General features: G+C 52.4%; 5 protein-coding genes across 5 annotated transcripts; 4 read left to right on the top strand and 1 right to left on the bottom strand.

Annotated features, from left to right (window-relative positions):
- Positions 1-3,011: 3,011 nt before the first annotated feature.
- On the top strand, positions 3,012-4,359 carry AYO20_03433 (hypothetical protein; the record flags this gene model as incomplete). The annotated part of the gene is made up of 3 exons (XM_022641736.1): positions 3,012-3,533; positions 3,583-3,871; positions 3,923-4,359. The coding sequence occupies 3 exons, from the start codon at positions 3,012-3,014 to the stop codon at positions 4,357-4,359; spliced, it is 1,248 nt and encodes a 415-aa protein (XP_022502269.1).
- A 611-nt stretch (positions 4,360-4,970) lies between these two features.
- Positions 4,971-6,134, top strand: AYO20_03432 (hypothetical protein; the record flags this gene model as incomplete). The annotated part of the gene is made up of 1 exon (XM_022641735.1): positions 4,971-6,134. The coding sequence occupies one exon, from the start codon at positions 4,971-4,973 to the stop codon at positions 6,132-6,134; it is 1,164 nt and encodes a 387-aa protein (XP_022502268.1).
- Positions 6,135-7,526: 1,392 nt separating this feature from the next.
- Positions 7,527-9,698, top strand: AYO20_03431 (hypothetical protein; the record flags this gene model as incomplete). Its single annotated transcript, XM_022641734.1, has 1 exon — positions 7,527-9,698. One exon carries the CDS (start codon positions 7,527-7,529, stop codon positions 9,696-9,698), a length of 2,172 nt encoding a protein of 723 aa, XP_022502267.1.
- Positions 9,699-10,921: 1,223 nt separating this feature from the next.
- AYO20_03430 (hypothetical protein) lies at positions 10,922-12,346 on the top strand (the record flags this gene model as incomplete). The annotated part of the gene is made up of 3 exons (XM_022641733.1): positions 10,922-11,045; positions 11,285-11,737; positions 11,841-12,346. The coding sequence occupies 3 exons, from the start codon at positions 10,922-10,924 to the stop codon at positions 12,344-12,346; spliced, it is 1,083 nt and encodes a 360-aa protein (XP_022502266.1).
- An 855-nt stretch (positions 12,347-13,201) lies between these two features.
- AYO20_03429 (hypothetical protein) lies at positions 13,202-15,235 on the bottom strand (the record flags this gene model as incomplete). The annotated part of the gene is made up of 4 exons (XM_022641732.1): positions 13,202-14,166; positions 14,231-14,525; positions 14,588-14,967; positions 15,022-15,235. 4 exons carry the CDS (start codon positions 15,233-15,235, stop codon positions 13,202-13,204), a joined length of 1,854 nt encoding a protein of 617 aa, XP_022502265.1.
- Between the last annotated feature and the right edge of the window lie 118 nt (positions 15,236-15,353).

The following is a 15,353-nucleotide window of genomic DNA, read 5'->3' as shown; positions in this document are numbered from 1 at the left end:
TATTCGTTGGCAGAGACAATCGCAAGGCGCAGGATGGAGATCGATACCCAGGGCACTCGGAGACGCATGTCCGGCGACCGTTATACTTGTGAGGAGTAGAAGGGGAACTCGTTCAACGGCGAGGCATTGAGGGTCGTGGCTTGAACTGCGGTCTCGAGGACGCAATGGGGCTTGGAGAGAGCAGCGTGTATGTAGGTGTGTACAGTGCAGAGGGCAGTATTTGAATTCAACGGAACAAATCAATATTGACAATCAAAGACAAAGATGGCCTGCTTCACAACGATCAAATACAAACGCTTTGGGAGATGAGAAGGTGAACAGTGCCTGCATTCAGCTGGCGAATGCGTCTACCAGAGCCACGGAGAGCCCAGCTTTGTGGACTTTTCTGGGTGGCCACGGCAACGGCGCCACTTGGCCGAATCTTCTCGGCACACGCATTTCATTTTCTTACTTTGTCTATTTGCACTTTGGAACTGCCCTGATGAGGAAGAGGAGGATTTTGGTGTTGGTGTTGTTTGTGACGATGGGTGACAAGGTTGATGAACATAGATGCATTCGGGCATGACAAGTTCTCTTCATCCTCTTCTGTCTCACCTATCTCGACAACATCCCACCAACCCCCAAAGTATGTTTCCCCCGGGATTCCCTCATCTCTGCATGTCCTCCATCTGATGATTTTCCATGTGAATTCTGCAATTCTGAAAGATGCTTCAAAGTCTTGATGCGGAACATCCATTTTACACTTGATCTGACCCAGTCACAAACCCCTGTCATGCTTCCCGCAGGAAATCTGGTACCTGTTCGCTGACTGTGGTATCCATAGGCACCGTTGGGCAGAATGGGCACTTGACATTGCGGACAATCAACAATGCGAGCCCAATCTCCCTTCAGCCCATCAACATGACTGGCAATGTCAAAGAAGATTGGGCACAATGCTGAGCCTTTAAATGATTCATCGGGATCCCTACCAAAGAACTCGGTACGGCGTAGATAGCGTCATCAGCCCCTGGACTGAATCTTCCTACAGCCTCAACTTCAGTCAACACTACTTGGTCTCCAGTGGGATAATCTCGAACGAGTACACCGGTGGCCACCTCTATTTTACGTACAGAGCATGTTGACTAGAAAAAGAGCTGTGGTTGGAAGTCACACCACGAGAAAATGTCGGTGAGTGAAATGCTTGGTGATTTTCTATGCTCAACACTATGAAGGAACTTCTGAAAGGGTGGCTCTTCGGATACACAGCCTCGCATGTCCTGAGATGCAATTCCATGATACCTTACCACCAAGCAATAACAGCCTGCACGGCTTATGGAACAAATGTATAGAATATCTGCGCAATCTGGGTAGACAAGGAACAAGCATGTACAGGGCACAATCTCGTGAACATCAGCATCCTTGTTTCTATTCGGAAACTGGCCGATGTCCTCTCCTGCAACTCAACGTACAACAACGAGTCCGAGGACAGCCTGAAGACAATGGGCCTCTCAATTGTCAAGAGTAGGATAAGCGGGCCGTGGCATACACATCGCGACGCTACTAGCACAAGCACGAGGTGCTTGGTATACGAAGACAGGAGGAAAAGGACAAACATGCCCCTGGCGGCTTCGACTACCTACATACGAGTACATACTCCTCATGCCAATCACCAGCGGCAAGTCCGCCTGTTTCTTCCTGTACAAAAACTGCGAGCTCCACTACGAACAAGATATGCATTGGGCAGAGCCTCCGGCGCGGCCTAAAAAGTACCGAGTACAGACTCGTCCTCGTGGTCGCCTACAGCGTTGCAGGTACCTTCTTTTACTCTTTACTTCATTTGGACATTTGAACATGGGTTGTCAGCTAAGCCATGTGCCCCTCAACAGCGGGACAACCCGTCGATGGGCTGGTGCAAAAGCACCAGGGGACGCAGCGGGTCTGCCAAAATTTTACGTGTATTTTGCGGCTTCTTCTTCGCGAAGGAATCACACACTTCGCTCTCCCCGATGTTGCTGAGTCCTCCAAGCACTTGTACAGGCTATCGTCACTCGTCCCTGTCTCAAATTATCCCTTCTGCAGACCAACCAAACAGCAGGAGGCTGGACTTTCCGAATACCAAGACTCCTAGCCGCAAGCAGCATTGTGATTCGGACTGCCAGCTTGTCCGCTGTTTTCTCGGCTGTGCTACATCACAAACATGATTGACAGAGCATGTTGTCGTCATTCCTTTGCGCGCTTGTGAGACGCAACCGCTCTACAGGACCCCGCGGGCCTTTTCACAGAGGAGCGCCTGAACTTTCTTCTCATTCTCAATACTTTGGGTTCTTCATGGAGTACGCGGAGGCGAGGAAAGAGGCGGTCCTCCTGACCTGGGGTAGCATCCAGACAAATTGCACTTGTGCGTCGGCGCTTTACCTAAGAAAGATTAACAAGGTACCAGGCGGCTTCCACGCGAGAAGAGACATCCTCTTGATGCAAATACAATTGGTACGAGTACCATTCCCCCCACTCACACTCTCAACCCCTTTCGCGTTGAATCCTACACTAAAATTGACGAAAGAGATGGCCACCAGTATTCGGCGAGTCGGTACCAGTCGTACTCGTACTCCAGGATAGCACACAGCTCCAACTACTCGGTAGGTACACGTGCTTGTGCTCGGTTCGCTGCAGAGTACTCGGTATCTTGTCCTACTCCACTGGCATGGTGTCACGCCGCCGTTCCTACGAGTACAATCCTTGCACAGCGTGAAACGTGCCCTTGCAGGACGGTGACTATTCACAGGCCCGAAGTCCAGGCCAGGCCATGATTCCTTTCCACTCTCGCGTCCACCCACCATCTAATCATTCTGGGGAGTTTGCACTTTCCCTTTCCATGGCGGAGGACCCGGTGCTGCTTGTGATTGTTGAAGTGCATCGGTCCAACTGGTGCCGGGGTACCATGCCAGTGCCCAGCTGGTATACATCTAATAGGTGTCTCCCTCGTATCCCTCTGTAAGTTGAACCAGCTGTCAATCTGTTGACCAAGGGCCACAATGGCCGCAACCTCGTCGGTCTCCCTGTCCACCACGTTGGAGCCTTTGCCTCCAGTCTTGCGGCACGGGCTGGTGGCGGTAGCATTCTTTGGGACTCTTTCTCTCATCTCCAGTGTCGCTCTCTTCACCTTCCTGACGTATCGACTCTGTGTATGGTATCACAGAGGCCAACTCAAAGATGGCGCCAACCAATTCCTCCTCCTCATCTACAATTTGGTGCTGGCAGACATTCAGCAAGCCATGGCATTCGCGCTAACGTCGGTATATCTCTCCCAGGATAAAATCCAAGTGGGAACCACGACTTGCTGGGCGAATGGGTGGTTCGTTTCGACCGGCGACCTTGCTTCTGGGGTCTTCATCCTCGCCATTGCCTTGCACACATACTACGCCGTGGTGAGGGGCGGGCGTGTGGGAAACAAGGTGTTCTGCGGGGGCATCATCTGTCTATGGATATTTGTCTATGTGATGGCTATCATTGGAGTTGGTATAAATTCCAAAATATACGTCCGAGCGGGAGCATGGGTACGTACCCAGGTCCTTGATGGCCTCAACCAAGCTGACGACTCGTAAGTGCTGGATTGACAAGAGATACGACAAAGAACGACTGTGGCTTCACTACTTTTGGATCTTCGTCTGCATGTTTGGGACTGTTGTCACGTATATTCTCATTTTCGCCTACATCCAAACCAAGTCACGGAGCAGGTCGAATCCGAATTTCCCCAACGACGATGGCACCGACCCTGCTGCTACGAAACGTGCTGCGAAGTACATGATTATCTATCCTGTGGTCTACGTTGTTTGCACGTTGCCACTCGCGGGAGGTCGAATGGCCGCGATGACGGGGGTGTCGGTTCCATATTGTAAGTCTTTTTCCTCGCAGCCGCAATGACCTCCATGATTGACGATAGTAGGGTGGTTCTGCTTGGCCGGAGCCGCTATCAGCTCCTGTGGATGGCTGGATGTTGTACTCTACGCAGTGACCAGGCACGTCTTGATATTTGGCCGAGCACCTCCGCCTCCTCAAGACTTGGGTCTCGATACCTTCGGCTGGAAGGACGTCGGTGACAATTTTTGGGGAACGAGGACGACCATCAGTGGCCCTCTAGGCGACCCTACTACTCGACGGCGTGATAAGCGCGATTTCCTGGGGCGAAGTACGCCACGCCCGCCTCGCTCGCGACAGTCGGATGAATACCACTTTGCAAGACACCCGGAAGGGGTCATCACGGCTAAAACCACAATCGAGGTTCGTTCGGGTGCCATTATCAACTACGCCGACTCAGATATAAGTGCCATTGAGATGGAAGACAAATCCGAGCGTACGCATTCGCATTCTCACAATGACTGATGGGACGAACATGTAAATGGATTGGGCAAATGTGACCATGATCAAGAAATGAAAAGGAGGAACTCTTTGCTAGACATCACAGCGGGTTGTTACAAGAGGAAAGAAAGGTCAAGTGGAATCGGAACTGTATAATATGTCTGTGAATATGTGTTTATTTGCCTGTACGAGGTACATAATGGATGAATGAGGTTCTGATCAGAGTTTGGAGAGACCCTCGTCTGTACAATCACTGTGGGAGGCCGTAAAGCTTGACGGATAATATTTGTTCCGGACGGCCGAGGCATGCCGAGATGCGTAGGCCAAGGGCGGGCATGGAAGTCTCTAGTCCCCAGCTGGAGCCCCCAATATCCTTACCCAGGCGAGCCAGTTATTACTTGGAGGTAGCTAATAGCGAAAAGACTGCTCGCTTGCCCGGACTCACGGAACTGCGTCAACGACAATTGAGCTGGATCGTGTTTTCGTTCCCATCGTCCAGCCTGGTTAATCACCTTGGTCGCCAGGTATAGTTCAAGAGTCATCCTTCTCTCCCAACCGCCGGTCCATCATCATGTTGTCGAGGCGACCTTCCCTATAGCAAAGCGAGTTCCGTCACACCCAAGACCCCCGCAGTCATGTATCGACCTCCACGAATAGTCCTCTCGGGGGTCATACGACATCTCCACGCTTTGCAGTCCTCAAGGACGTATGCCTCGAGTTCGGAACCTGTTCTTCGGACAGCCCTTTTCTTCCCTGGTCATGGCGTGCAGCGGAAAGGCATGACACGACCTTGGGTCGAAGCTTTTCCCCGAACGTGCAAACCATTCTTAGAAGAGATGGATGATATATTGCATTGCAAGTTGTCCACTCTGATCGACGAGGGCCCCATCCTGCAGCTGGACAAGACGGAAAATGCCCAGCCTGCAATAATGGCCGTGTCCATCATGATCTTGAAGGTGCTCGAGAAAGACTTTGGCTTCAAGACGGAGCAAGTGATCGACGTTACATTGGGACATAGCCTGGGTGAATATGCAGCACTGGTTGCCGCCGGCAATTTGGAGTATGCATATGCACTCGATCTCGTCCGGAGACGCGGGGACGTTATGGGAGAGTGCACGAGAAAAGCAAAAGAGGAGTCGGGCGAGGATTTCGGCATGATCGCCCTGGTGTGCGAGCCAGAGCAACTCGACTCGTTGATCGCAGCCGTCCGAGAATTCCTGAGCCAGGGCTCCGAGGGCGCAAAGGACGACTCCAGTGCTCTGCCGGCATTCCAACAGATTGCCATTGCCAATATCAACTCCAAGAACCAGATCGTGCTCAGCGGTAGCTTCCAGCGGATACGGAATCTGCTGATCCACATACGAGAATTTGGCGGCCATGATCCCCGAGCTGTTGAGTTGAAGTCGCGCTCAGCCTTTCACAGTCCAATCATGATGCCGGCATACGAGTTCATGAAAAAGGCTCTCGTCCCCGAGAAGGTGACCTTTCCCGGTCGTGTCCCCTGCATCAGCAACGTCACTGCCAAGCCGTTTGCGTCGAAAGATGACCTGATCAAGAACCTTGCAAGGCAGGCTGTTGACACTGTCCTCTGGTGGGATTCTATCAAATATTTAGATCGACAGGCTGCATGCCGCCGGTGGCTTGGACTAGGGCCTGGAAAGGTTGGACGCAATCTTGTCTCCAAAGAGGTTGGCCGTTCCTCTGCAAAAGGGGGAGGTGTCTGGTCCATCACGGAACCGCATGAAATTGAAGAAACCCTGCGTGATCTGGAAGCTACTGCAAAGGAGGAAGACGAATAAGACTATCGGCAAGCAATCCAGGGAGAGGTCAAGGACAAGGTTAGCGTCTGCGTGCTGGATGCCCGTGGCCATGATCTGGCAATACGAGCACCACGGAGAGCGATGTCTGAGGCCCGTCGGCAACCCACGAAGCCTCGAGGATATATGGAAGGGAACACCAACTGGCCTTGGCGAGGCAGAAGCATTAGCAGCTCAGAAGCAATGTACCATGTACAATGGCTGTCGACGTGTCCGGCAGAAAAAAAACTGGGTCCAATGGTCCAGAAAATTCAAGGATATATATTGAATCCCGAGAATTTGTTCACAACACCAAGACCCCTACCTAGAGAGTCCGAGCCAAATCACTTCGACCGAAATCGAATTCAACAAAGTGACGCGGCAGCTTTCTAGGAGGCGATTCCTCCTCCTCCTTCGATCGAACGAGCCAGTACGAATCCCAGGCATGCCATGATATCTTCGATTATCAACAACTAGCTCTGAGCTGGTAGGCGACATTGTCTGGAATCGAACCGACGACCGACGACTGAACGAACCGGCCGAGCGAATCGAGCGAGCGATCGAGCGAAACAACTCCGGACGATCGAATCGAGCGACCGAACTTAACGAGCGACCGAGCGACCGACCGAGCGAACTCAACAAACAAACGAGCGATCGAGCGAATCGAACCGACCGAACGAACGATCGAGCGACCGAGCGAATGGACGGAAAAACCTGCAACCCGTAAGGTTTCACTTCCCATAACCCCCTCCGACAGGGGTAGATGGAAAAAGTTTTTTGTCGGTGGTAATTTTTTATTCTTGAGTGTATTTATTTTGGATTGTGGGCATTAGGGCTTCATATATAGGAGGAGTATAGGGACGGCAGAATTATAATAGTTCTCAATAGTTAACTTTATAGCTGGAAAGGCCCCCTTATAATATTTAAACTATAGTACAAGTCAATATCAAGTAACTTAAGTTAAGGTTGTAGTATCATAAGTAAGGTAAATAGTTAGTTAAGCCCTCTAGTACTACCATACTCATACTCACAATCCATTAATTTCCAAAACCACCTCGTTTGATACTCAGCCTTGCGCCCCGAGGCTAGTAGTTGACGAGGCTGCAATATACTGACGCACGTGCCAGAACGACGGGACAGTCTCACATGTCATCCGACTGAACCGCAGTCATCGCAGTACCAGTCATCCTCCTCCCCCACGACGTCAGACTGCGCCATCTCCATGGCACCAATGGCCCCCTTTCCCCGTATTTCCTCTGCTCTTTGCCTTCTGCAGTAATTCTAGGCCTCGAAATCCTGGTCGTCTGCCCTTCCTATTTGTCTAGGTCAAGACACCGACAACCTCCAGGCTGCCAAATTCAAATCCATCCGTAGCATGCTTATCTCTCGGCTTCAATGAGTGAATATCTCCCCTCGTTCATTGTCGAACCTGTCCTGCGCCAAGCGAGGCGATTCTCCCGCCTCAGCGGCACCACTGAAGACTCACCCGGTCTCTTCCCTGCTGTGCCCGACCTACAACGCTGGAGCCCCTCTCGTCTCTGGAACACGTCCCCTCCGCCTGCACTGGAAGACCCCGCGGTCGAGCCAGAGTCAGAGCACAGAGAGACCACTGTGCAATCCATTGCCAGGACGATCCAACTATGGGCCAATCAGCTGAACAGCTTCGACTCCATTCCCTCCCCTCCGTTAGAGCCCGAGGACGAGTCAAGACGACCGTCATCCGAACCTTCTCTTCGGCCAGAGCCTTCGACCACTGAGTTTCCTCACCTCGAGCCCGACTCTTCTCAGCTGTCGCGCCCCGTCGCTCTCCAAGACCTTCGATCGGACAGCGAAACCTCTCTGAATCCTGCCAATGAGTTACCGTATCGGTCTCGTGCACACCAGGACAGCGCACGGCCCCATGCAGCATCGGACCCCCTGAGGAATTTGTCAAGAGCCGCAGACGTGGCGCCCACACAAGATGTACAAGAGAATGGCCCTAGTGCCGGCCGGAGGAGGGATGGATCGGGGACACTGCCAGAAGACGATGGCATGGGCGCTCTCAGACAGAAGATCAACGGTGTGTGGTCAGGCCCCGGTACGGCCGCGGAAAAGTCAAGACTTGTCCATGCCTTGATGATGGAAGGATATCAGAAGGGTCTCGCTGGCAAAGGCATGTTGTCCAAAGCGCTAGACACATCCCACACACCGGCTTCCCCAAGCTCGACCATCTCGGGAGTCGGCCAGGAGATCAACTATAACATCACGCCAGAAGCCCTCGCGCCGACCTATGCGCCTCTTGACCCCGATGATATGGAGTCGTCGGGTGAAATATCTCGGCCGATGCTTGGCTGTGTCCACTACAAGCGAAATGTCAAGATGCAATGCAACCTGTGCGAAAGATGGTATACCTGCCGACTTTGCCACGACGACGCCGAAAACCATACTCTGCCACGTCGAGAAACCAAACACATGCTGTGCATGCTTTGCAACACCCCACAACCCGTTGGGCAGTTCTGCAAGACGTGTCAGGTCCAAACGGCGTGCTATTACTGTCCCATTTGTATATTGTGGAACAATGATCCCGAAAAGTCCATCTATCATTGTGACGATTGTGGTATCTGTCGACTCGGCGAAGGCCTGGGCAAAGACTTTTTCCACTGCAAGACATGTGCAGCTTGCATGTCCATCCAGGCCGAAAGCACTCACAAGTGCATTGAAAAGAGTACCAAATCCGACTGCCCCATCTGCGGTGAGTATATGTTTACCTCGAATAAACCAGTTGCGTTCATGCGTTGCGGCCACAGCATTCACGAGTCTTGCTTTTCGGAATGGTGTAACACCAGCTACAAATGTCCCATTTGTTCCAAGAGTATTGCCAATATGGAGAGCCAGTTCCGGCGCCTGGACCGGCACATTGAAGAACAACCGATGCCGGAAGAGTATCGAGACAAACGAGCCTATATATTTTGCAACGATTGCAATAGCCGCAGTGTGACCAAGTATCACTGGCTAGGCCTGAAATGCACCATCTGCGAGTCGTACAATACTACTCAGCTGGAGCTTCTTGGGGCTGAAGAAACCCCACAACTGCAGGAACAACAGGAACGCGCACAGCAAGCGGGAACCTCTGAAGCTGCCCTGACAGCGAGTCAGAGTCAAACCCCGACCGACCAAGGGACTCAACCTGTGGATATAGTAAGAGCATCAAATGAAGCCGTCCCAGGTGCTGTCGATATAGGCACGGCGTCCAATACTCCCAGAAGTCGGTCGTCTTGGCTTCTGCCTCACTCCCCGACAGCTCGCTCAGCGCGATCTGTCTCCCCGGTCGTTGGGAGTTACTTTGGGACTGGACAACGAACAGCAAGCACCCCCGAAACACCTCAACGCAGAACCACCTCGGTGGATGATGACGAGGATGACGATGACCTCGATTTCTGGGGTCGGCCCAACTCACCTCGGCAACCCGTCGCTGCGAAGGCTGATTCCGAGTCCGGGTCCGACTCTGAGAGTGAGCGTGACGAGCCTATGGAGGACGAAGAGGGCGAGGAGGAAGAAGATGCAATGGATTTGATCGGGCACAGATGATAAACTGGCACAGGCATAAACGCTACTGGAGAATGAGATATGACCAAGGGAACGACACGTTGATCATGTTATGATATGGTCTAGGGATTTTGCATACCGACAAGATTGAAGAGGCACCGACTACGAGGTATAAAGGGTGGACTTGGTGTTTGTGGTTGGTTTAGTTTTTTGGGAAAATGGACGAAAGGGGAGTTTGCTCGTCTCTGCCTTTACCGATGCACCTGTAACACTAGCTACATAAGTATTGTGGTTCAGCATTGGGAGTACAAGTAGTTTATCAGATCATCTTGGGGGGGCGTCGTATTGGCTCAAGGAAGAAGAATGTCGCCTGCGCCTGTATATGTGTTTCTCTGTTTCCTGCGATGTCGACCACAATGCCCATCATCCATCATGATCATTGGGCGGTGGATTGTACCAACCACGTATTATTACCATCGTCTATCAAATCCATCCATCCACCCCTCCACCCCTCCTTCGTCCACCATCCACCATCCATCATCCATCCCCTGCCTCGATCCATGTCATGATTCACCAACACCGACTCTACTGGCTTTCGACGGCTAATGAGCCGGTGAGAAGATGGATTTTATCTCGACCTAAGTCCGCTAATACCGAATCCGTGCCACCCACATCTTCAACTCTTGCCGCAGCTCATCCTATCGATCGATTGCAGCTCTCTCACTGGACGGTCCTCACTCCCAGTACCTTTTCTCCAACGCCCCGAGGACTCCCCCGACCGAACCGGTAGACAAGAATGATATTAGCTTAGCCGAAAAATCGCTGCGGGGAACAAGTCCGCGACAAATGATGGCACAATCCAATGCCCTGACCGCGAGATTTCTCAATGGTCCTCAAAACACGCCAAACTGCGCGGCGTCGATGCCCGTGCTCTCTCGTTAGCCCATTTCCGGCCCTCGACATTTATCCTGAATTCATTCGACCGGCCGGCATCCCTCCGCCGACAGAGCGAGGTACGAGGGTATATATTCGTGGCTGCTGCTCCCAGATACCCCTGCGGTCAAAGAGAAAAGGAAAAAAAAGAGATCGACTTGTCTCCCTCCCCTCCACCTAGTGTGTCCTCTCCCCGCCCCGCCTACGACACGCACACGAGTCTCTCGGACAATCGTGTACTAATCATTCAAGGTGATTCGCTGGGATAACACCATTGTCATCACCAATCACATCCACCCTCCCTTCAGGTTAGCATATCTATCAACGCAGAAATGGGTGACGCCGGTCTGCCTCGATCGCTCCAAGAGAGCTTGGACAACACAAAGGTCACTTATGTCCAACTCGGTGCTTCTGGCTTGAAGGTTTCCATCCCCATCCTGGGAGCCATGTCCTTTGGTGAGTCCACTGTCTCGGCTTATCTTTGTTGTGTCATTACACTACAATGGATTGCAAACCACGGCTTTCGAGGCTCGCAGAAGGAGCCGAAGCGAGGAGGCATCCACAACCCTGAATAGTCTTGCGTGGCGGTTTTACACATTCTGAGCTGTCATTACTTGTCTCTCTCGCAACATTACAGGTGCTTACTGCCGATTCAAACCACGTAACTAACTTAATGCTCCCTTTGAAAATCACAGGTCACAAAGACTGGCAACCATGGGTTATCGACGACGAGGCAGAAGTCGACAAACTCCTCAAGGGCGCCTACGACCGCGGCCTCAACACCTGGGATACCGCCAACGTCTACTCGAATGGTGAATCCGAACGTATGATCGGCCGTATCATCAAGAAGCACAACATCCCGCGCCATAAGTTGATCCTCCTCAGCAAATGCTTCGGCACCGTCGGCGAAGAACCAAACGTCCTGCACATCAAGTACCCCGAACAGATCAGCAGGAGCAAAGACTACGTCAACCAGGGTGGTCTGAGCCGTGCCGCCATCTTTAATGCCGTCGAGGCCAGTTTGGAGAGGCTGGGCACGAGTTATCTTGATGTGCTGCAGATTCACCGCTTCGATCGGAACGTGCCGGTCGAGGAGACCATGAAGGCCTTGCACGACCTCGTGCAGGCTGGCAAGGTTCGATACATTGGTACGCCATCTACACCTCTCCGGCCCCTCTCTCTTTCTTCCCGGAAACAATTCCCTTTCCTTTTCTGCATTCTGCAACTAATATTTTCTTCCTCTGTATGCAGGTGCCAGCAGCATGTGGGCATACCAATTCGCCAAGATGCAAAATTGCGCTGAAGCCCGCGGCTGGACCAAGTTCGTGTCGATGCAGAACCACTACTCGCTGTGCTACCGCGAGGAAGAGCGCGAGATGAACCCATACTGCCTCGAGACCGGCGTGGGCCTGATCCCCTGGGCGCCGCTGTACCGCGGACTTCTGGCGCGACCGTTGGGCTCGGAAGCCACGGTGCGCGAGGAGAGCATGAAGGGCAACCCGATGTTCAGCGGCCTGGATCCGGCGGACCGCGAAATCATCAAGCGCGTCATGGAGCTCGCGGACAAGAAGGGCTGGAAGATGTCGCACGTGGCCCTGGCTTGGATCATCCAGAAGAAGACCATCCCCATCGTCGGCTTCAGCAACCTGGCCCGCCTGGAAGAGGCCATTGCCGTCAAGGGCAAGGTTTTGACCGAAGACGAGATGAAGTATCTCGAGGAACCCTACAAGCCTAAGGCCATTGTTGGTCATTCCTAAACGATCCCCCCCATTGTCGCTCATCCTCTTTCCGTCTCCCTACTAGCAAGCACCACTCCAGTCGGTCGTTCTCACGTGCTATGTATCTCGGGACGCGAGTGATTCGAAAGGCAGCGGTACGAGTCAGTCATATAAAAATAAATCCGTGGAGATCATGTGCGCGTCCTACACCATTGACAATGCCTTGGGGCGGAAGGAGAGGAAAACCAACTCGATTAGATGAGATGGGATATTAGGAATCGGGCCGGGGAAAAAACACCCCCAGAGACCCAGAGAACCCCCTATAGCGAGGGTGGTGGTATTGACAGAAATGAGACGAGGACTTCCATGAAATAAAAATAAAAAATACAATATCGAGAACCATACTATTCCATGCCCATAAGAAGGCTGAGTCCGTGCGCGGTATATTGCTCTGCTCTGTACGTGTCCATGTTATCTTTTTGTGCTAGGTAGGTGTGTAGGTGGCATCGTACGCTACACTATACTATACTATACATGCTCTGTTATGACAGTGTACGCCGTCGCTAATCCTAGGTGTATATACCCTTCTACGCTCCCCAAAGGGTACAGTGGGTGGGTGAGCGGATGAATACAACGTCTGACGCTGAAAAACGGTGCACCACCTTGTAAGGATAATGACGCTACAAATACTTTTCTGCTTCGAAGGAAATTCGTTCAGTCAATCAATCAACCAGTCATGGACGTCCGTTCCACATTCCTGCCAACACAACAACCATTATGCCTTCTTGTGGGCGGTGTCAACCCTCGTCCTCTCTGCCATTACAGCTCTTTTTCTCGATTGCCAGCTGCGTCTCCCTTCTGATCCCCTTTGTCATGCCATTGTCCTTCTTCGCGCTAAGAAGACGAGAATGTAGCGGCATCGTTCGTCCGGGTAACGCGTCCGCTTCCACATGCGCCAATACGAAGCGTCCGCACAGGGTGCTCTTCAAACATCCATTGCGAGCCGTCCTGTAGGACGTACTGGTACGCCACGGTCTGGTCGGCCTTCAACCACAGGTCGACGTACCACTGCGGGTTTGTGGGGGTGTAGTTGCCTGGATTCAGGGGCAGGATGATATTGTCGGCATTGTTCAACGCGCCGCCTAGCTTCGTGACGTTGCCCAGGACGAAGATGTTGTTGCCAAATGAAGTTGTGGCGTTGACGCTGAAGATCACCTCGGATTCGCAGTCCTTGGTGATGTTCGGAGCTCCAGCTGCAAGGGCAGGGGTATAGTTCCCCGTGGCGTTAAAGCTCGTTCCGCGACACTGCCTGCTTGTGAGGTCTGTGTTTGCCAACGGAAGCGAGGCGCCCCAGCTCAAGGGAAATTGGCCCGCCCGGCGACGGGACATAGTGATGAATGATGCGAATGACCAGGTTAACTTGGATGCTGAGGTGGATTCGCCAGTGGTGCGATCGAATTGTTCCGAAATGCTACCGTTGGATGGGAGGAATTGTCGGACAGCAGCGACAAAGCCGTCGGCATAGGTCGTCATATTAGTCAGGATCTCGTTCACCACGTCTCCCGTGTATTTCCCGAGGCTGATTGTGGGAGAGATATCTGTGAAGAACGGAAGACTGAAGTTGTCGACTGTGAGTTGTCCTGCGTTTCTGATCTGATGCGCAGCATCGTAGAGCAATTCTGCGGCGCCAAGTGTGCAGAGCGGCCAAGGGTTTCCGCCAAAGTACGTGTCCTCGGGGTATCTGCCGATGAGGACAGCGTTGGGAGGTTGCGCGTTGTTATTGATCGGGTAGAGATCGCGGAAGCTGTCAACCAGGGCCTTGTGGGTAGCAAGCATTTTCGAGTTGCAAGGTTGAAAGTCTAGAGCGAGGTTTATTAGAAGAAGTCAAAAGAAATCAAAGCTCTGAGGGCAGGAATTGCTCACCGCTGGCATTGCAGGTAGCATTTGCATCAAAAACCGAAATGCTTGCCAGGATCGGATCCGCGTTGATACCACTGCGGGCCGCGTTATTGACGTTCACATTGGCCGTAAGGTATCCTCCTGTGGCGTTCCAGAAGTTGTTCTGCAGAAAGCAGAGGATTTGAGGAGCCTGCGCACAGGGTTGACAGGTTGTGTTTAGCTGACTGGCAAGGAGAGCTCCCTGAACAAGAGCGCGGTGCTGGTTCGCAAGGGTGAAGAAAGAGGAGCCGTGGACTTCTTCCCAGAGATCAAAGCCGGTCTGAGGGAGTGAGAGGTTAGATGGAGAGAACAATTAGCTCACAAAATACAGAAACGACTTACCTGGTTCCAGTACTGCCCCACATATCTGAGGTCGTTGAGGACCAGTGGCCAATAGATCTGCTTGTATAAAGCTGTCTCGTTCAAATTGAAGAGAACAGGGGCCAGTTCCATAAATGTAATAGCCCTCAGTGCGGGACCGTCACGTTGTGGCCTCCCCCAAGTACCGTCAAATCTAGTCAAGTTGGTATAGAACTTGGGCTCTCCAAGGCCGTCGCCTGCTGGCCATAATGAGCCAGAGGGGTTGGTGACGGTTTGTACAATGGCTTGAGCGGCGGTATAATCTTCGATGGTCTTTCTTAGGGTCAAGTTTCCAAAGATTAGTTCCTCAATGAGCATTCTGTAGGTCAAGGCCGAGTCACGAGTCCAGGTGTAGAAGTAATCTGCCACCATGTGTCAGTCTCCTCGTCAATGTATAGAGAAGTAGCAAGACCCACTTGGATTGACTGTTGAGGGAGACGCCACGACAACACCAGGGCTGGCACCTGGAACCAGAGTGGAATTGAGGCCACCAATGTTGGCGAGAACACCTTGGACGGCAATGGCTTGCTCTTGTGCAATGAACGTCGACAGGGAAGCTTGCCGTGTATCCAGGGTGAGGGACGGAGTAGCGAGAGTCAAGAGACTCGCCAATAAGAGTGAAGACAGCATTGCGACGCAGACGAGGGGCAAACAATCAAGGATGACCAGCTTTCCAGTACACAGTGCCCAGCACGTTGTAAAGTGAGGAGAACGAGAAGATGAAATGGCAGTGGAGTGGGACGGGTTT

The sequence above is a fragment of the Fonsecaea nubica genome (assembly GCF_001646965.1).
Source record: "Fonsecaea nubica strain CBS 269.64 chromosome Unknown Scaff16, whole genome shotgun sequence".
Classification (NCBI taxonomy): domain Eukaryota; kingdom Fungi; phylum Ascomycota; class Eurotiomycetes; order Chaetothyriales; family Herpotrichiellaceae; genus Fonsecaea; species Fonsecaea nubica.
Note: the sequence above shows the minus strand (reverse complement) of the source record. Positions and strands in the feature narration are given on the sequence as shown.